This window comes from Opisthocomus hoazin, chromosome 8 (genome assembly GCF_030867145.1).
Source record: "Opisthocomus hoazin isolate bOpiHoa1 chromosome 8, bOpiHoa1.hap1, whole genome shotgun sequence".
Classification (NCBI taxonomy): domain Eukaryota; kingdom Metazoa; phylum Chordata; class Aves; order Opisthocomiformes; family Opisthocomidae; genus Opisthocomus; species Opisthocomus hoazin.
In genome coordinates, this window is record NC_134421.1 from 73,554,617 (window position 1) to 73,575,740 (window position 21,124).

At 51.4% G+C, this 21,124-nt stretch overlaps 1 protein-coding gene across 3 annotated transcripts in view; it reads right to left on the bottom strand.

Annotated features, from left to right (window-relative positions):
• Window positions 1–21,124, bottom strand: part of AHCYL2 (adenosylhomocysteinase like 2) — a 131,712-nt gene that overhangs the window by 23,504 nt on the left and 87,084 nt on the right. For 2 of the 3 annotated variants that reach the window (XR_012764705.1, XM_075427793.1), the window contains exons 2-6: window positions 11,748–11,856; window positions 3,160–3,303; window positions 2,381–2,481; window positions 1,794–1,896; window positions 771–865 (exon numbers count right to left, since the gene is read on the bottom strand). Coding sequence is in view for 2 of the 3 variants with exons in the window: in XM_075427793.1 (XP_075283908.1) it covers window positions 771–865; window positions 1,794–1,896; window positions 2,381–2,481; window positions 3,160–3,303; window positions 11,748–11,856 (552 nt within the window). In the remaining variant the exon portion in view is untranslated. Of the gene's footprint in view, window positions 1–770; window positions 866–1,793; window positions 1,897–2,380; window positions 2,482–3,159; window positions 3,304–11,747; window positions 11,857–16,622; window positions 16,697–21,124 lie in introns of those variants that run through there. The other variant, XM_075427794.1, reaches the window with a different exon arrangement.

Consider the following 21,124-nt stretch of genomic DNA (forward strand, 5'->3'; position numbering starts at 1 on the left):
GCAAACAAACAACACAGATGCACGCCCACCTCCCACCTTGGATTACTTTTTGTCTAAGTTAGATCAGAAGCTCCAGGGCTCAAAACCTGTCGGGAAGCACGATGAAAACCGCACACCTGACAGCTGTAAATTGCTCCTCTCACCTAGTTCAGGGTTCTCTGTTTTCCCTAGAAACAAGGGCAGAATAAACCGGCAAAGTATGGAGGTGGGCTGCCTGAGGTTTTGTGTTCGCACAGGAAGGACACCTCCTAAACAACTAATTCTTGTTCTGAAACAGAAGCCTTGCCTGGATAAGAAAAATCACGTCAACTGAAGTGGTGAATTTAATCAAATATGGTAAAACGGATGCAGCCCCGTTTCAGAAGATACTGGTTTTGAGTCATTTTTTACTGGCTGGATTAAATCAGTTTGGTTTAAACTGTAGCAAGCTACTCTGGAAGCAAACTAAGCACCCGACGAACTTTGCACGAACGCAGCTGTGCTTATTTAGGAAACAGGAAAGCAAAACCTTGCTTGGTAGGCAAGACCCACACGCAGAAGATATTTCACCCACCTTCTCCCCGACTTTACACCTGCAAGACTGAAATAAGCTGATTTCTTACGCTGTGCAGTTAACTGTAAAGCGCTTTGAAGGGAAGCGCTGCGTTAGCACCGAGCGCTAACTGCTAAGTTAGGTCTAAACTCAGCACTAAACCCTCTTCCTTCTCTCCAGGTGAGAGCCACCCGTGCCTCAACACGCGCCCAGCATTTCACAGTCGGCCCCGCCTCACCATGTTGGGCTGCCAGCCTTCGACGTTGACGCAGCGGTCGATGCACCACCAGAAGTCGTCTTCGGATTCTCCCTTCCAGGCGAAGACGGGGAACCCTGGCACAGAGAGGGAGACGGGTGCTAACACAGCCTTAGCAAATCCCTTGGGGATCTCCTTATGTCCACGTGTGATGAACCGGGCTCCCGACACCACCGTGCTCTTGCTTGCTGTCTGATTTTTCAACATCTACCTTTTAGGAGAAGCTTCAGAGATACACACTGAAGACACACACTGAAGGTGACAGACAGGGGTCAGCTTTAGCCTTCCCAACTTCTTCCTCTCCCCCAAGAAAAAGCTTTAGCCAGCAGACAAGAGGGCAACACGCTCTCAGCGATAACACCGATTTGTAAAACCAAGCTTTGGTTGCAGGTCAGATGTCCTAACCTTTCCGTTAGGCACGTGAGCCATAAATTTACTTGAATGTGTTCTGATTCCTGAGCAATTATTATTCAGCTTCAGTGAACAAGACCAGGTACCAGGCAAGCTGGTGGGTCTGGCTTCTTTCGGGTCTCCCGGCTCACGGTAAAACCCCTGGCCTTACCCAGGTAGAAGAGGATTTGAATTAAGGCATCTCCCAGGTAAGCAGCAACGTGGACAGCTTCTGTTTTGTGAACGATGTCCCTAAAAGTTCTCTCTCTCACCCCTTTTAGCCAAAGCTATGACTCAGATCTACAGAACTGAAATCAAATCTCGCTGTGTTTCTCTTAGCAAGGCAACGTTCAGGTTCACCCAGCCCTGATGGCTCACGACGTGCATGGCCACCATCTGCCCTACGCACTTTAATACTCCAGAGAAACCCATTCTACGATTTTCAGACCAGTGGAAGGGATTGAACTTGTGGTTTTTACCTCCTACAGGTTTATTCTAAATTGAAGAGAATGAACAAAAAAGCTATAAGAGACAGTAAATGAGCTAAATATGATTGGGGGGAAGGTAAGAAATCTTTTTAAAACCAGAAAGAAGAAAGAAGGTGAAGTTTCCTACCGCTCTCGGCCAGGGCAGCAGCCACTTCGTTAAGAGTAGAGTAGATGTTGCACGCAGCCCACCGGCACTGGGCACCCAACGCACCAAGAGTTTCCATGAGGACCTGGGGATTTAAACAAGGAAAAAAACCACAACAGAAAAAGCAATGCAAAGAGCAATCTCTAATGCAAAGAGCAACACGTGATGGGGATTTTTATTTGCTATTTATGGGAAAGCTTCGGGGGGGGGATCTGAAGCTGGGTTTAAGCAGCATCAGGGTCGTTAGAGAGTTGCACAGAAAACAATTTTGCAATTCCTTTTTTTTTCAATTTGAAATGGATGAAATAAATAAGAACTTCAAAGAATATTCTATACGCAGCATAGGTATGCGTGTGGGTGTATATAAATATATATATATATATTCAGATGTCACTCAGCAAGGTCCCAAATCTCGTCAGGAGAAAGCACTCCTGTCCCACGTTTGGAGGAGAAATCGCAGCTCTCACACTGCGTAACGGCCCTGAGAGCTCCGTAGTAACCGCTCGGGGTCTGTTTTAGAGGCTAAAGGGTGGAAAATCCCTGTCTGGGGTTTACGGACGGGGTCTTACAGCTGTCTGCGCTGTAATGTGCGTGCAGCCCACGATCTTGGCCCCGGCCAGCGGCTTCTCTCCCTGAGCTCTCTTCCTCAAAGCCATCAGCGCAGGCATTTCTGAAAGGCAAAATAAAAAAGAAGTCCGTCAACGCAGCAGAGAGAGAAACGAGCACACAAGGAACAGCCAGCATCACTTCTTGCCCTGCTATCTGGTAAGCTCATGAATTTATACAGCTGTGGCCCCTCCAAAAAAAGCAAAAAGCTTGAGCGCGGGGATTAAATAAGTCGTGGCACAGCTGAAAAGGACCCAACAACCCTCTGAGGTCTTCTCCTACTCTTTAGGATATGGCATCAGCGCATTTGCAAATTTCCAGGTGAGGCTGGAGGAGAACCTGCTTCAGACTGAGGAGGATGTGGGACTCCCCGCTCTGCTCAGCCTCTCCAACATCCCACCGACCTAACCACCACGTTGCCTTTGCTATGGAATTATGGAGACAATCACGTTACAACGAAGTTGTCTAATTTCTTTGATGGATTTCATCTTTCCTACTGATTTGAACAAAATCCTTGTGACTATAGAGTAGTCCTTCAGTAGCTGGTTGGTTGGAGCTACGCAGCGTAACCCTGTAACTCCTCTCCATCCCACAAAATCCCGTAAGTTTTCCCACCTCTAACAGGAACGGCGTCAAGAAACCACCAATATACTGAGCCTCGCAAGAAGAGGCTTTGGGGGACGGAAGAACCCCCCAAGACAGCCTAGGACAACGTGGAGCTTGAGGAACGCGCCCCATTTACCTTGTTCGGCAATTTCGATCTCCCGGCGCCCAAATTCTGCCTGCTTTATGTTTTTCACACAGAAATCGCTGCTGCCTTTGGAGTTTTTCTGCTGCTTGTCTCGAGGGGAGGTCTCATCGTCGGAGCTGTCTGTGTAGGAGGCAGCTGGAGGAAGAAAAGGAGGTCAGAGACAGAACAAAATACTCCCTAAAGCCAAACCGCCCGCAGCGGATCTGCTGGATGTGTCTGTGGATGTGCTTCTCCACGTGCATGTGCCAACTCCTTCCGTCCTCAGCTGAGATCTCCTCTTCTCCTCACAATGACCATTTCCCCGCAGTCAGCTTTTAGCTGCAACGACCTCCTCACTCTCATCCACCTCTACTGCAACATCCCACCGGAGGGAATTCGCTCGAGCACTGCCCGTGTCCGCCACGGGCTCATCTCCTCATGCTTTGCAGCTCCTCTGTGGCGTTCTCCCACCTCTCTTCCCAAATGTTAAGACTTTGCAGTTCTAAAACAGTCAACAAAAATGGCCATTAATGTTCCGAGTACTCCCAAAACGTTGAGAGTTGTAATTTAAGATAGGGTAGATGCAAGACCCTATTTCATTTTAAACAACGGCGTGGAGGAGCCTGCTAGTTAATCATTATTTATGGTGGTTTCCCCAGCCCTTGGATTTGCTCAGCTTCCATGTTCCTCAATACAGGCAACGGCCACAAGCTGCTGCTTTGGAGGCTCCCCTGGGATGGCAGGGAGAAACTTCTTCACGGGGAGAACAATGCAACATCAGCACAGGCTGCCCGGAGTGGTGGTGGCTCTCCATCCTTGGGGGACTTCAGGAACCGGTCAGAGAGAGCTACGGCTCCCTGATCCTGTGCTGGCAATGGCCTGCCCTGAGTGGGCACAGTGGCGAGACGACCTTGGTGGTTCCTTCCAGCCAACATCTCCGTACATCTACAGACAGCTCAACCCAGCACTTGGATTTTCCCCTTTTTTTCTCTTATAAATAACAAAAACCTGGACATGTATTTCACCTTTTGCCTTTCTGGATCTTCTCTAAGCCCTCCTCCCTCTTGGTCTTTTGATAAGAGGAAGAAAGACGGCACCAGTTCTCGCCATAGTAAGGAGCCTACAGGGGACAGCAAACATACGGTCTCACAGAATCCGATGATGCTTCTTGTTTCAGACGATATATGGCTACCGGGCGTGGAAGCGCATGTGAACACAGAATTAATTACAGCTGCTGTCAATAACTGTCTTCCTTCCCTATCAATGTCCTCCAAACTTTTGGCTAGGCAACCGTTCTGTGGCAGACAGCACGTGGAGATTTACTGAAGAGCCCTCCACGGAGTCAGAAATCCCCCTTCCCACTCATTTGGATTCCTGAGATCGCATGTAGAGTCCATTTTCAATCCGAGCCGCAATGAATCAGCCATCACTTCTGCTTCCAGTTTATCCAGATCAGCTGAAGAGACCACGTGTGCCACGTTTTCCTCTGGAATATGCCCTTATGTGGGAGACCAGACCTCTTCCATCTTCTAGGACTGGCATCAGCAGTCAAAGCAACAAGTAACGCTTGGAGATGAAGTAGCAAGCATCACTCCTCTTTCCTTTCCAGACACAAAGCAGCTGGAACACAGGGCCCTCAGTCCAGCTGAGCTCCTCACCACCACCACCACCACCACCTCGTCCTCCTCTCTGGCTTCTTCCAACTCACGAGCCTCATCCACACGGTCATCCCCAATCCTGATGAAAGTGCCCTGAGGTTTCACTCCAAGTCTTCACTCTCCGGTTCAAGTGGTTCTTCTAAAATGAACACAAGACCCAGCATCAAAATATCTGTTACAGCAGAAGAGGACCACCTTTGTAGGACAGCACTATCCACGGGAGCCTCACTGGAGCTGGCCAACATCGTGCATCGCTAGCAAATGATGTGCGAGTGTGAGGGCGTCACATACGATGACGAGTTCTCTTCGCTGTCTTGACGATGAGCTCTCTTTCTTCCACACCACCAGAAAACAACTGGTTGAATCTTTACCCAGTGTTTTGGTTTGGCCTGGATAAATTCCGGGTGCCCACCAAAGCCGCTCTATCGCTCCCCCTGCTCAGCTGGACAGGGGAGAGGGGAAATACGATGAAAGGCTCGAGGGTCGAGACGAGACAGGGACAGATCACTCACCAATTACTGTCATGGACAAACCAGACTGAACTTGGGGAGAAAAGGGAGTTTAATTCATCACCAATCAAATCACAGTAGGATAGTGAGAAATAAACCCAGATCTTCAAACACCTTTCCCCCCAGCCCTCCCGTCTTCCCGGGCTCAGCTTCACTCCCTTTTCTCTCCCTCTTCCCCGCAAGTGGCGCAGGGGGACGGGGAATGGGGGTTATGGTCAGTCCATCACATGTTGTCTCTGCCGCTCCTTCCTCCTCAGGGGGAGGACTCCTCACACTCTGCCCCTGCTCCAGCATGAGGTCCCTCTCACAGGAGACAGTTATCCACAAACTTCTCCAACATGAGTCCTTCCCACGGGCTGCAGCTCTTCACGAACTGCCCCAGCGTGGGTCCTTCCCACGGGGTGCAGTCCTTCAGGAACAGGCTGCTCCAGCGTGGGTCCCCCATGGGGTCACCAGCCCTGCCAGCAAACCTGCTCTGGCGTGGGCTCCTTTCTCCACAGGTCCACAGGTCCTGGCAGAAGCCTGCTCCAGCGCGGGCTCCCCACAGCTTCCTTCAGGCATCCACCTGCTCCGGCGTGGGGTCCCTTCCGCGGGCTACAGGTGGAGATCTGCTCCACCATGGACCTCCATGGGCTGCAGGGGGACAGCCTGCCTCACCATGGTCTTCATCATGAGCTGCAAGCGAAGGCTCTCTGCTCTGGCACCTTCTTCACCGACCTTGGTGTCTGCAGAGCTGTTTCTCTCACACCATCTCACTCCTCTCTCTACACTGCCGTTTCACCGCTGAGTTTTTTTCCTCCCTTTCTTAAATATGTTATCACGGAGGCGCTACCACCGCCGCTGACTGGCTTGGCCTTGGCCGGTGGTGGGTCCGTCTTAGAGCTGCTGGCACTGGCTCTATGAGACACGGGGGAAGCTTCTCGCAGAAGCCACCCCTATCGCCCACCCGCTACCGAAACCTTGCCACGCAAACCCGTAACACCTAGGAAACGTCGCACAAACTCCACAGCTTCTGCCTCTGGGTGATGTGCTGCTGCACGCGTGAGCTGGCTTCCCTCCCAGGAGGGAACCATCTCCACCAAACACCCAAGGGAGTTCTTCTACCCAGCAGCTTCCCCACTTCCTAACCCAGTTCTGTGCCGGAGGAATTCGGTGGCACGAAGGGTGAGCGCTTCTTCTGCGGTGGCACAGGGCGAAGGGCATAGCTGAACCCATGGTCTTCTCTCCCCCCACCAGCGCTCCCAAAGAGCTGCAGCTTTCCAGAAGCATCCAGACCTCACGTGAAGATTGAAACCCTCCAGAGAACCTGGAGTACAGGCAAACCACCCCTCTACCCAGCATTCCAGTAGCTCCACTAAAATTTTCAAGCCAGAAAACCCAAACCCATGGAGTTAAACCCTTTTCCATCAGCACGGCCATGGGTTCGTCTTTCCTGCAGCACCCAGCAAACTGATGACTTTCTCTTCTGGCTCGCATGAAGTGCTTGAATGAGCCTGAGGAAAAAAAAAAGCTTAGCACTGCCGCTGCCAGGCTCCCCGAGACCCGCTCGGGTCCTAATCCGCTTACGGAGGAGAATTACGCATTGCTGAAATTCCTCTGCAAAGGCTCCCTCCTCAGCGGGGCGCGCAAGGCAAGTCGGACCCTGCGAACAACACGCCGGCGGCGAGACGTTCCCCAATTTGTGTGCACGGTCCCACGGCAGCTCTCGGAGGACCGGGAGCCTGGCTGAGTAACGATGGAGCACCTCACGTAACACCGAGCTCTCGCACATCAAGGACTCTTGGCAGGGCTACGAGGATGGTGAGGGGACTGGAGCATCTCTCCTACGAGGAGAGGTTGAGGGAACTGGGCTTGTTCAGCCTGAAGAAGAGAAGGCTGCGAGGGGACCTTATAAATGCCTACAAATATCTGAAGGGTGGGTGTCAGGAGGATGGGGCCAAGCTCTTTTCAGTGGTGCCCAGCGACAGGACAAGGGGCAACGGGCACAAACTGAGGCACAGGAAGTTCCGTCTGAACATGAGGAAGAACTTCTTCCCTCTGAGGGTGACGGAGCCCTGGAATAGGCTGCCCAGGGAGGTTGTGGAGTCTCCTTCTCTGGAGATATTCAAGACCCGCCTGGACAAGGTCCTGTGCAGCCTGCTGTAGGTGACCCTGCTTCGGCAGGGGGGTTGGACTAGATGACCCACAGAGGTCCCTTCCAACTCCTACTATTCTGTGATTCTGTGATTCTGTGATTCTGTGACTCCAGAAGGATTAATTAGTTCAAGGAGGATTATTTCCTTGAAGACAGCTGAGGAGCGCAGAGGTTTCTTTAAAACCATAGACCTTGGTTTGGGGGGCTGAAAGTAATTATTTTAAACAAAAAACCCCGCCTAGACGGTAGCCAGATTTTCACACTCAGATGGTTTTTACTGGTTTAGTGGTGGGCTTGGCAGCGTTGGGTTTATGATTGGACTCGATGGTCTTAAAGGTCTTTTCCACCCTACATGATTCTGTGATTCTATGGTTCCTCCCCTCCATTATCATCTCTCTGCTCCTCCTGGTTCTTCTCTTCCAGCCTTTTCCCATCCCAGGAGGACTTAATGGGTTCTTTAGACTCTGCTACTGCTCAGCCCTAAAAGTAACGACAAAGATCCACGCCGAGAGCTCCTAACGGGATTTCTCTACCCATCCTGCAACCGTCTTGAGAACAGAAGTCTTCCGTCTTGACTGTCAGCCTAGCAGCTTTCATCAGGAGGGAAATGTGATACTTTCACAGGCTAATTCATTGCAATTGCTGATGCTTCAGCAGGAGATGCTAAGTGCAAGAGGGGGAGGAGAATTCCCCAAAGTTGCTCCAAGTTCTTTCAGCTGTGAACGGGGAGCAAACACGGTGACATTAGCCAGGCTAATCAGCCTATTCGTCTTTAAAAATGAGAGTCGTAAACCAGCCCCTGCTGGTCAGGTATCGGATGGAGCTGTCAAACCCGTACAAATGTCCTATTACTCACAGACCTGTATCAGAGATGTCTCATCATTAATCCCACCTACCAAAGACGATCACCTTACAAACACAACCCGGGTGGCTTACAAGGTGCAACCAGAGCCCAGGCTGATGTCTCTCTGGAGAGGACATGGCATGCATTGCTCCTCAAGTTCTCTGAAAAGCCCTTTGAGTAGGAACACAGCCACTGCAGGGGTGTCAGGTCACCCCGGTTGTCCCCAACCTTAGAGGGGTCCTCCAAGCTTCTGGAGGAGGCTCTGGAGGCTCCTCCAAGCGTGTAAGAAGCAACCCAAGAGCCAGGAAAGAGACAAACAACAACTGCTCGTTCCACAGGAGTGAGGATGAAGCCATCGGACTGTGCGTGGCTTTCACTGTTCGTGTGCTCAGGATCGGATCACAACCTCCACCAGCTGTACCTTCCGGAGATGAGCACCTGCCTCTGCCAGGAGCAGAAAGAACCGGATAACGATGATTTTTCCACCAGTTACCTTTGCTGTTCTAAGCCTGGGTTGTTGAAAAAAACGTGAAAAGCTCATAGTTCCTCATCTAGCGTGCTTTACACGTAGCACACAGCAACGATCTCTGTTACGGGCAATGCAACAGCAGACACACAGCTGGAAGCCGCAGGTGGGACATGGCCAAAACCACCTTCAAACAAGCAGATGTGGGTGGACTACCTTCTGATGCGATTATCAGCCACAGGCTCCCAGTGCACAGAATGGGCCTTGTCCACAGCCAGAAAACTGCACCCAAAAACCTACTGTAGCTCTCAGCACATCATCCACCCCAAACCAGAATTATTTCTTGTTATACACAAGGCATCTAGCTGAGAGGGTCAGGGTAGAATGCACCTTTGAGCTCTCATGGTCTCTGATGCTCCAAACTACCAGAACTCTACCCAGATTCTCCTCAAATATGGTGTGACCTGCCAAGTATCCATAAAACGTATCCATATCACGGGCAGGGAGTAAGTGAAGGATTGTGGTGGAGCCTCACCATGAATGTTCCTTCCTCCCCGGTGTTCTGGCATAAAGCCAGGCCTCTGCAAGGTCTGCAGCCAAACCGTGGCCACCAACCTGAGCACCCACCTGAGAGCTCTTCATGGGACGCCACCGTGAGTTTTGGTACACGTCACCGGAAAGGCCTGACCGTTGGCCTTCACAGCCATGAGGAACAGAGGAATAACACCTCCTCCAGTTCCAAGCTGCTCACATCTCCATTCTTTGTAGCCTTGTGTTGGAAGCTGTTTTCTTCTGCATCTTTGTCAAGGGGACAGGATCAGGAGGGGATCAGATGCACTGAGACTCGTTGAGGGATGGGCAATTGGATCCAAATCCCTTTCTGTGACCGTCTCAGCTAGGACAGTAGCTGTAACATTTCAGGTAGCGAGCAGTATTCCCTTCAAAGTGCCAAGGATCCTGGACAGACCTCTCCTGACCAACTGGAGAGCATCCCTAACGAGCTCTTCCTATTCCTGGAAAGCCACTATGCTCATAGAATCATAGAATGGTCAGGGTTGGTAGGGACCTTAAAGATCATCTGGTTCCAACCCCCCTGCCATGAGCAGGGACATCTTCCACCAGACCAGGGTGCTCAGAGCTCCATCCAACCTGGTCTTGGACACTGCCAGGGTGGGGGCATCCACAGCTTCTCTGGGCAACCTGGGCCAGTGTCTCTCCACCTTCATGGGGAAGAATTTCTTCCTAATATCTCATCTAAATCTGCCCTCTTTTAGGTTACAGCCATTCCCCCTTGTCCTATCACTGCACACCCTTGTGAAAAGCCCCTCTCCATCCTTCCTGCAGGCCCCTTCAGGTACTGGCAGCTGCTCTAAGGTCACCCCAGAGCCTTCTCTTCTCCAGGCTGAACAGCCCCAACTCCCTCAGCCTGTCCTCATAGGAGAGGTGCTCCAGCCCTAACTAACTCCTGAAGCGACACGAGCTCTCCAGCACAGTAATGGTACTTAGTGACGTATTCAGAGACAAAGAAAAGCGGATGCCGGAAGGCGAGGTATGATACCGGTCCCACATGGTTGTCACTGGGTTTGGGTAAAAAGGTGCCACTTGGGGGCATAACGTTTGACCGAACGGGCCGGGGACGTTCCTGCGTGCTGGGAAGTGCGGTGGCACCAAGTTTCCTCAGCACTTTGTGGCCACAGCGACTTCTTTTCTGAATAAACCGAGGCTAGAGACTGCGAAGTGCAGGGCAGCTTCGCCTTCTTCGCTCAAAGTGAGGGGAAGTCTTAGCAGTCGTTCTCTCAAGGCTGCACTCTTTCCTGGAAGGAAGAATGCCACTTTCCACAAGAAGACTTCTTTTCAGGGCTTTCTCACGCTGCCTTTGTTGCATCGGCTCTAAATGTTAAATGTTTGATTGTTCAGTGTTTGACTTCTGAGTGCTGACTGTTTGATGAATGTGGCACTCAATGAAACTAGTCTGGTGTCCATGGGGGTCTACCTTTGACAGGGTTTTACGAAATCTCCATGGACTGCTCCACAAATGAAGTTTCAGTTGTCTACATCGAAAACAATGTATGTTCAAAGAAAACAAAACAACCCGAGCACCTACACAGGACAAAATGAAACCCTGCTGTGCCGTGTTCTCAAAGGAATGAGCCTGCTGCCGGGGGGACCAGAGCCTGAAGGTTTCTGGATGGTGCTGCACAACCACCAACCACCACCACAACAAATCAAGCTGCCAGAACCAATCTTCATCAATATCCTTGGGACTGCCGAAGAGCCCTGTTTAAAACAAAATCTAAAACCCCCAACAAACCCAATCCCTCCCCATGAAGTTCCCATAAGTACAGCTGGCAGGACCAAACAGCAAGTCCACCACCCACTAGAAGTTTCATTGCACAGATTCCAGCAGGAAAACCACAGAAGACACATGTGGCCTTCCAAGGTCACCACTGCTCTTCCAAGGACCCCCAATTTCACGTGCAACAGGTGAATCCAAACCCCCAGTGGGATCCACATGGATTTATTCAAGAGCAGGAAGGGAAGATGACGTGCAAGCATGGATACAACAGAAACACTGTTCTCCTGAGCTTGGAAGGAAAAGAAAGGGAAAGAGAGGAGGAAAGCCAGCAGCAACCGCACACGAGGGTTGTAAGGAGGGATTAGAAGTGCTAAGAGCAGTAGAGTAACTTCATTTTCCATCCATCCTATACACGAAGATGAAAACCAAACCAACAACCCTCCTCCCACGTTTTCCCTCCGATGCTACCGACAACCATCAGAACTGGGAGATCCTCGAGCAGAACGTAGGACAAACCCTATCTTGAGTTGGAAGGGACCCACAAGGATCATTGAGTCCAACTCCCTGCTCATTGCAGTAGCATAACTACATAACTTTACATAACTGTAAAAGGTATCAGTTTGCTTTTAAGTAACTTTGAACTTCTAATTATGACAACAAACAGGACCGACGGACGCAGCCGACGGCACACACCTGAGCTGTAGCTGTCTGTCGAGGACTGCGAGATGGAGCGGGAGAGCGAACGGCGGCCAATCTTCGTCGGGCGCTTGTTGAATTCTTGCTTTTGGTCAGCAAACTGGATCTGTCAAAAGAGATCAAGAGTGAAGTCAGGGGTAAAAAGCCAACAGTCCGATCCAGAAGATTAGTCCCGAGAACCCAAAGCCTCGACGCCATCTCAGTTATGGGCTGAATCGCAATTCCTGTTCTTTAACTGGGGACAGGGTACGCTCAATTGCCTACTTTGTTTAATTTCAGACCCTCCACGAGACGCAGCAGTGACACGCTTGTCTTTTAAATACCTGAAGCTCCTCTTTCAACCACACAAATCAGAAAGCTCTGTCCCCGTTATGCACAAACTTCTTCTTCCATAACGCTAACAATGAGGGTTACTCGTGGCAAGAGAAGCCCCGTTAGGACCACCTAACGTTTGCAGAGCTGATGCGGGGACTGACCTATCTCGCAACACTTATTGCGATGACCGGTATGAGATGCTCCCTGTCTGCCACATAAATACAACAAGTAAAAATAAAAAGACTTCAAGTAACAAATGCCGCTTCGAGCTGTGCTCTATATTCAGAAACATTTGCGATTAGATCACTCGAGGCTGCTGTAACTGTTAGGAGCATGGACGCCCGAAGAACACAAGTGTTTAAGAGCACTGCATTGAAGAGTACACAACTTTCTACAACAAATCAAGAAATGAAGGATCAGGCATGTAAATGAAGCAACGTGCAGACTGGTAAAATGTGATTATTCAAGCTGGAGAGGAGGAATCAGCTCTCATTTACCAGCAACGCCTACAACATTGGATGCGACGCCAATATTTTGCGGCATTTTGCATCCACCCTCTTTTTTTAACGTAGCTCACCTCATTGCGACAAACTGTCGAGGGTGCCCAATAGCACCCTGCTCGACCCGCGACGAAGAATCAAACCATTTCAGTAGTCATCACCAAGGGATGAAGATTTCAGACTCCGCAGGAACATGCACGAAGCCCCAAGACCGCCGGCGGGTTTGAGAGCAGGCGAGCACAACCGGGCTCAGCCCTGCCCGTGTTACTGCGGCGATGATAAATACTTCTTTTAAGGCAGCAAAGCTGATCTGCTCCAAAGCATGCAGAGGACAGAGGAGATAAGTGAAGAAGTGTCACTTTACCTAGGCACTTTTAAGGTGCAAATGACATTTCACATCGGTATTTATAGAACAGGCTCCTGCCAGTGGCTTCAAGCCTTCCCTGGCCAATGCATTGCTTGGGGGAGAAGAACTTCTTTCTCCAAGCTTTGTTTTACTCCTGCCCTTGGTTGAAAAGAACAGCAAGAAGGCCAAATAACCAGTATTTCCTTCCCATAAACTGCCCAAGCCCAGGTATTCACATAAACCAATATCACGAGGGGATCCCCACGAGCAGACCTTAGAAATGCCTCTAAATATCTGCAGGGTGGGGGTCAGGAGGACGGGGCCAGACTCTTTGCAGTGGTGCCCAGCGACAGGACAAGGGGCAACGGGCACAAACTGGAGCAGAGGAAGCTCCAGATGAACCCGAGGAAGAACTTCTTCCCTCTGAGGGTGACGGAGCCCTGGCCCAGGCTGCCCAGGGAGGCTGTGGAGTCTCCTTCTCTGGAGATATTCCAGCCCCGCCTGGCCGCGGTGCTGTGCAGCCTGCTCTGGGTGATCCTGCTTGGGCAGGGGGTCAGACTGGGTGACCCACAGAGGTCCCTGCCAACCCCGACCATTCTGTGATTCTGTGATTATTCGTGATTTCACAGCGGAAACCAAGCCCTTCCGTGCCCCATCGACCTGCACCTCGGCTTGGACTTGCCTTAGCGTTTCTCTGCTCACATCAGCACCAGCCTTCAGGTGGTGACCCCAAAGGGCTTCACGAGCACCAGACGCATTTCAGCAGCCACTAAAACTGCTCAGAGCCCACCTGCCTTGCCCAAGGGACACGGCGGGCCTCAAAATCACACCAGCAGCTCGACATCCCTCCTAATTCTCTCTACATGTGGCTACCAGGCCATGTTTAAGCATTCAGGAGAACAGGATTATTGTTTTAGGCAGTATTTTCATTCCCACTGCTCATCGCTTTGTAAGCCAACCTCCGACGCTCCCACCATGTTCAGGATTTGGGCTAAATCTCAGGGAAACTGGAAACACGACTTCCGATTGCAAACCTCCTCGGACTTTGCTATGACTGTAAACCGACTCAATCTGGTGCAACGGGGTTAAATATTTACATCTCCAAAATACCAAAGGCCGTTAACTGGGTCTATGAACTAACCCCTTCGGTATTTTGAGAAATTAGTTTTGTTTAACGAAGTCACCTAACCATACAGAATTTGATCTCGTTCTGAGAACCCAAATCCGAGCTCAGCGGTTTAAGCAGCGGCAGGTGACATCGCACTTGAGACGGGCTGGTGACGCTGTACAGCTGGGACATGGTTTTTTGGGCCATTAAGTGAAGGAAAAAGGTGATGGGGGTCTCAGGCGGCTCATTCAGAGCTCCACGTTTGAGCTGGCCCGGGGCCAGCCGGCCCAAGCTGCTGGGGAGGAGGAAAAGGACCTGGGAGAGGATTTGCAGCAGCACCTGGAAGCTCTACTTTTTTTGGCTGATCTTAAACCAAACAACAGAACGACACTGGATCAGCAAACACATAGGAGAAAAAAAATCCACGTCAAACTCGTGTTACAGCTGAGAGCTGCGCTGCGGATTAACGCCTCTGATCCTGGTGGGACAGGGTCTGTGCACACACACCATTTTTTTAATTCCTTTTCTAAGAAGCTGTTGGCCTGAAATAACCCCTTTTTTTTTTTTTGATTTAAAACAAATCCTTTGGCAGCTGAGGAGCTTCATCAAAGCCTCAGGTTATTTGTGCGTAACGATGCTCTCGGCGAAGTGGGATACGCTGGAAGTCTAACAAAGAGTGAATAATTCATGTTCTAGTTAACATTTTCCTTCCCCGCATCATCTCTTCAAGGACACTCTGTGGAACCCTTTCAAGCGACCCGGTAATATTGCTAATTGCTTTCCAGGCTCTTGAAGTACCTCCACACGCTACATCCATAGGCAAAAACACGCCAAAAAGCAAAATAAGTCGTGAACCAAATTAGGCAGAACTAGACTTTACCATTTTTGGGCACAAACTGAGGCACAGGAAGTTCCGTCTGAACATGAGGAAGAACTTCTTCCCTCTGAGGGTGACGGAGCCCTGGCCCAGGCTGCCCAGGGAGGTTGTGGAGTCTCCTTCTCTGGAGATATTCAAGACCCGCCTGGACAAGATCCTGTGCAGCCTACTGTAGGTGACCCTGCTTGGGCAGGGGGGTTGGACTGGGTGACCCACAGAGGTCCCTTCCAACCCCTACTATTCTGTGATTCTGTGATTCTATGAGCCTTGCCCAAAATCCCTTCAAGGGTTGAAGCCCTTTAAAGGCGGCCACAAGCTGGGTTTAGCCGAGCGTGGCACTGCCTGGAAGGAGGTGGAAGGAGCAATGGGCACAAAGTGAAGCAGAGGAAGCTCCAGATGAACCCGAGGAAGAACTTCTTCCCTCTGAGGGTGACGGAGCCCTGGCCCAGGCTGCCCAGGGAGGTTGTGGAGTCTCCTTCTCTGGAGATATTCCAACCCCGGCTGGACAAGGTCCTCTACAGCCTGCTCTGGGTGACCCTGCTTCGGCAGGAGGGTTGGACTGGGTGACCCACAGAGGTCCCTTCCAACCCCTGCCATTCTGTGATTCTGTGAGCATCAGAAGAGGAGAACGTCGGGAAGGGGTCTCTGCCAGGTCAAGGCTCAGGTCTGCTTTCAGCTAGCGCTGACCCTTCGCCAGCGTCTTTCGACTTTATCCTTCAAACAACAGAGGGAGCGAGCAGGAGTCGATGCTGGAATTTGATTTCTTTGAGACATCGCCCTCATCCAGGGCTAAACTTCGTACGGCAGTGACATGTGGAGGGAGCAAAGTACCGGCAGGGATATACCCTTAAGCCACTTTCCACCACGCATCTTCATTTTAGAGTGGAGATCTCAGCAACGCGCGCTCGATCCAGCCAGAAGAACACCAGACCCTGCCTACCCGGACCAAAGCTCTGTTTTAACCCCTTCCAAGCAGCACAGGGACCGACCGCACGACGCGCTGCGTTCCAGCCCGGCTGGAAAGACGGGAGCGTTCAAGACAGGGACGAGAGCGGTGATTTGGTTCCAGGTTGAAGTCCTTCGGCTCGCACCGAAACGTCTCTGAAGGTAACGGCCAACTCTGCAGGGGCCGAAGCTCAAAGGAGAGACCGTGGAGCCTTTGCGAGCTGCAGCTGCTTGGGTTTAGGAGTGCAACCCGCTCTGCAGCTACAGAAACACCACTGCTTTCAACCTCCAGCAGGAAAAAAACCCAATTCAAGCTGAAAAACCTCACCTCCGGAGGTACGAGGGGTTAATGACTTCCAAAGGCAGGTGCGTGCTCGTTACATTTCAAATGAGCTAAACCTCACTTGGACCTGGGCTTTCCACCACCAAGAGCTGCTCTCTGCTGCTACACCGAGCAAAAAACTCTCGCCGGGCGAGGTCTTCCCGGGCCATCTCCCTGCTCGCAAACCCATCGACTCTTCCATCACGGGGCTCCGAAGAACGAGCCCAGAGCAACGCGTTCGGCTCAACGTTTCATCGTCCCCAACATCCCGCTCCCAAGGGAAAGTCCTCTGGAGATCGGGATTTTTCTCTACGCGGTGAAGGGATGCAGTCAGCTCCAGAAATCAGTGATTTGGAGGGGGAACGTCAAGGAAAGGAGGAACAAAAAAAGGGGGACAGAGAGAAACAAATGTATTTTTAAATAGAAAAATGATATTAGGGTACGAAAGACTGCCCTCACCTGGGCTCTAACCCCCGAATCTCCGTTCACGTTGTATTTCTTCTTGTTCGGCATGATGGCATCACCGAGAGCCCCTCCGCACCGTCTCCCGCCGGGGCAGGGGCTGCCCCCCCATTTATACCTCCCGGCCCCGCCGATCCCGATCCTGCCCGCTCTGGTTTCAGCTGCGGGGTGGAGGGAGAGGGAGGGAGAGAGGGAAAGGGAACCGCTCGGATTTTCAGGCTCCCTTTTTTTTTTTGGCAAGGAAAGGACCCCAAGACTTAATGAGGCGTCCCGCCGAACAAGCCCTACTTCTGTTTTACGTTGAATTGCAGTGTTTGCCTGACCCCCAGGCAGTCAGCGGCGGTTTTTAACGTGGCCTGGCTTGTGTGTGCATAACAATAGCTTATTTATATAACCAGAACATTTCCCTGCTCGCTATAATTAACTTGTTAATTAGGCTCTTTTTAACTCGGGTTCTCCCCCCCCAACTTTCTTTTTCCCCAATGTCAGATGATTACGTTCACAGAGCCTCATTAGAAGAAAATTAACTAATGAGCAACTAAAACAACGAAGACATTTGTTAGATGGCAAAGTGGTTTTTAATTATGCCGGTCCCCGCTCCGTCCCCCACGGCAGCAAGTGCAGAGTCCGTCCTTGGAAGGGTCCAGGCTCCGACACCCATCCCGCTCTTCCCGTGTCGGACCGTTCCTCAGAATCATCAAATCATAGAATAATTTGGGTTGGAAGGGACCTTTAAAGTCCATCCAGCCCAACCCCCTGCCATGAGCAGGGACATCTCCAGCTGGGTCAGGCTGCTCAGAGCCCCATCCAACCTGGCCTGGGATGATTCCAGGAATGGGGCATCGACCACCTCTCTGGGCAACCTGGGCCAGGGTTTCACCGCCCTCATTATAAAGAATTTCTTCCTTCTGTCCAGTCTCTCCCCGCCTCACAGGTACCTGCTGCAGGAGGAAAAGGGCTGTGGGTAACCCCTGCGAGATGCTCGTGCAGCAGCAGGGCTTGGGGACCACGATGCTTCGCTACCGGTGACGGAGCAGACCCGACGCAGGGCAATTTTTTAAATTTTTATGTAGTGGTTGGAGCTGTTATCCGAAGAGTTTTGTCCCTGACAACGTAGCCAAGGCAATTCCCCACAGAGAACCTCAACATTTGCTTCTGAAGAAGAGGGAGTTGGGAAGCGACGGGGCACCGCCGATTGACCTCAACACCAATTCTAACGAAATGGGGGAAAAAAAGCTCCCCCCAGCTCCGTGTATCACTATATACACCTGCTTTATATGTATATATCACCACTGATCTGATGTAATGTTGCGCTGGTTTGATGTAATATTGCTCCTCAAGCCTTGTCACTGTTGTCCAGCGGACGGGGCAAACGCTGCCGGGGAAACGCGGCTGGCAAGCGCTGGTCCAACGCGTGTCTGCAGAGGCGTGAGCCGCGACGGGATTTTACATATCCCAGAATCACAGAATGGTCGGGGTTGGAAGGGCCCTCTGTGAGTCACCCAGCCCAACCCCCTGCCCAAGCAGGGTCACCCAGAGCAGGCTGCACAGCACCGCGTCCAGGCGGGGCTGGAATATCTCCAGAGAAGGAGACTCCACAGCCCCTCTGGGCAGCCTGGGCCAGGGCTCCGTCACCCTCAGAGGGAAGAAGTTCTTCCTCGGGTTCAGCTGGAGCTTCCTCGGCTCCAGTTTGTGCCCATTGCCCCTTGTCCTGGCGCTGGGCACCACTGCAAAGAGTCTGGCCCCGTCCTCCTGACCCCCACCCTGCAGATATTTAGAGGCATTTCTAAGGTCCCCTCGCAGCCTTCTCTTCTCCAGGCTGAACAAGCCCAGCTCCCTCAGCCTCTCCTCGTAGGCAGATTTCAAGGAATCCACTACGAGAGGAAAAAATCCCTGCGCTATGTGAAAGCGATGCCTGCTTTGTGAAAGGGAAAAAAACCAGAATTCCCAACTTTAATGAATCTGTAGAGCAGCTGGAAAATGGAAATATGGATTATTTCCAGTACGGAAATATGTCGGGCAATACAAAACTGGGATCAGCACCCTTTGCCTCAGCTGATACTAAGGCCAAAGTCGTGTTTTCAAGGCAAGCTTTCAATTTTTAACATTATTGATGATCTTTTGCACGCAGAACCCTAAGGGAGATGCTACTTTCGCTCAGTGTCAGCTAAGAAAAGCCTGGAAAGTGCATACGGAGCTCACACCACCAGAGCACAAACTACTTTTTCCAGTAGGTTGTCACATCAATATACTCACATCAAACAGCTTTTCCAGGGTGGGGGAGGGAAATAAAGCCTTTTTTCCAGTAAAGATTGAGTCTAAGACACTAAAATTAAGAACCTCTAGACTATAAAAATGCTGAAAAATCTATTTCTTTCCTGCCCCTCCTGTCCACAGCTCAGGTATCTTCTGCAAGTCGTGTGGCAGCTGTAATCTGGCTCAACCTCCAAAATCTGGCTCAACTTTCAAATAAAACCAGGGAGAACCACGTTCAATCCCAGTAAAATCAGAGTTATCACTACAATTTCATAAACCACGCGCGACGAACATCTGCTTCTTAACCACGGCTGGAGACCGACCCGACCGCAGCCTCCCGCTGCCTTCGTCCAGCGATGCCGTGGGCTTGCAACATTTTCTACTTCTCTTAAAAACGGCGAAATGAAGGCTTCAAATATTTCAGCAGCTATGAAACCCCCCCGTGCTTGTGCAACGTGCAAGAGGAACCACCCTGCTCAGTCCTCTGAGCTTCTACGCTTTGTGAGCGCAGCGTTTCTGTCTTAAATTTCTTCTTAGCCGTGGATTTTTTTTTTTTCTAAAAGGAACAAAGGGAGAAAACAACAGGTTTCTGTGCGACTAAGTCGCCCGAGCTCTGCGGCACCGCTCACAAATCCACCTGCAACAAACTTGGGAAACGAAGAGAAAGTTATGGAACTAATTAAAAATCCGTCTATTCGCGTACGAAACGGCAGGTCAAGCCTGTGGTCTTCTGCTGCTTGGTTCTTCATGTGGCAAACTGCCTGGAAAGTCTTTTCCCAGCGGAAAAACTTCTCATCCCTCTGCGATGCCAAGTCATAAAATCAATTTATTCATTTTTTTTTTTAAATAAAGAAAGGTAAAGATTGCAAAGGAAATAATTTCGCAGCTGTGACTGGAGCGGAGGGGAGCGACACGGCTGTTCCGATGTTCCACCAGAGCCCAGGGCTTGCAGGTCCCAGACCGAACCTCCTCCTCCCGCCCCCTCATCCCTATTCATGAAGGAGAAGCTGGTTTCCTCCAGCACGGGCCTGCCAAGGCAGATACTTCATCTCCCGCTCCACTTTCCCCCGTGAAACCGGAGATGAGTATGGAGACAGCAGGCGCCGGCATCTGCAAGGCACCCGAGAGGAGACCTGCTCTGCTTCCGCGCCATCGGCGATGCCTCTCCGGGCTTGACGTGCTCTGCAACCCTCAGCTTCAACTATCCAGGCAGCTTCAGTTCTCCTGATCCACCTCCTGAGCCCAGACCAGATTGCTTCAAGAAAGGGACTGTCCAAATCCATTTATGCCACAGCTTCGCATGCCTTCAATTAATATCGAATCCTGACGGGGCTGCTCGCTGAGCCAAAACTTTCACCGGAGCTCAAAGTGTTTAAGATTCCAGCTCTCCAGCCAGAAGGTCACACGGAGACTGACTATGGGATCAACACGTACATTTAACCCTTTGGCATCTTCCTTCTGAAAAAACACCCGGAGAATGTGCAGGTTAAGGTTGATTTTACCTACGGGACTTGGGACATAAAGGACGGGAATGAAGAACCGCCCGCCTGGGCCAAAGCGGTTTCCAAATTCAAGCCAGCGTCTCTTGAAGACCTCCCACCAGTCGTGGACCCACCGTGCTCTGCAAATTCTCAGCCCAGCGCATTTCTAACTCAGCTTCAGCACTGGGCTAAGGTTGTGTACAGTGCAAACACCAGACCACGGCCCCAGACATCTCGAACTATTGTATTTCTACTAAGGCTGACACCGATTGACATGGGCTGGAAAGTTGGGCAGAGAGGAACCTGATGAGGTTCAACCAGGGCAAGAGCAGGGTCCTGCCCCTGGGGAGGAACAACCCCAGGCACCAGTACAGGCTGGGGCTGACCTGCTGGAGAGCAGCTCTGCGGAGAGGGACTGGGAGTGCTGGGGGACGACAGGGTGACCAGGAGCCAGCAGCGTGCCCTGGGTGCCAAGAAGGCCAATGGGATCCTGGGATGCATCACGAGGAGTGTGGGCAGCAGGACGAGGGAGGTTCTCCTCCCCCTCTGCTCTGCCCTGGGGAGGCCCCATCTGCAGTGCTGTGTCCAGTGCTGGGCTCCCCAGTTCCAGAAAGATGAGGAGCTACTGGAGAGAGTCCAGCGGAGGGCTGCGAGGATGAGGAGGGGACTGGAACATCTCTCCTGCGAGGAGAGGCTGAGGGAGCTGGGCTTGTTCAGCCTGGAGAAGAGAAGGCTGAGAGGGGACCTTCGAAATGCCTCTAA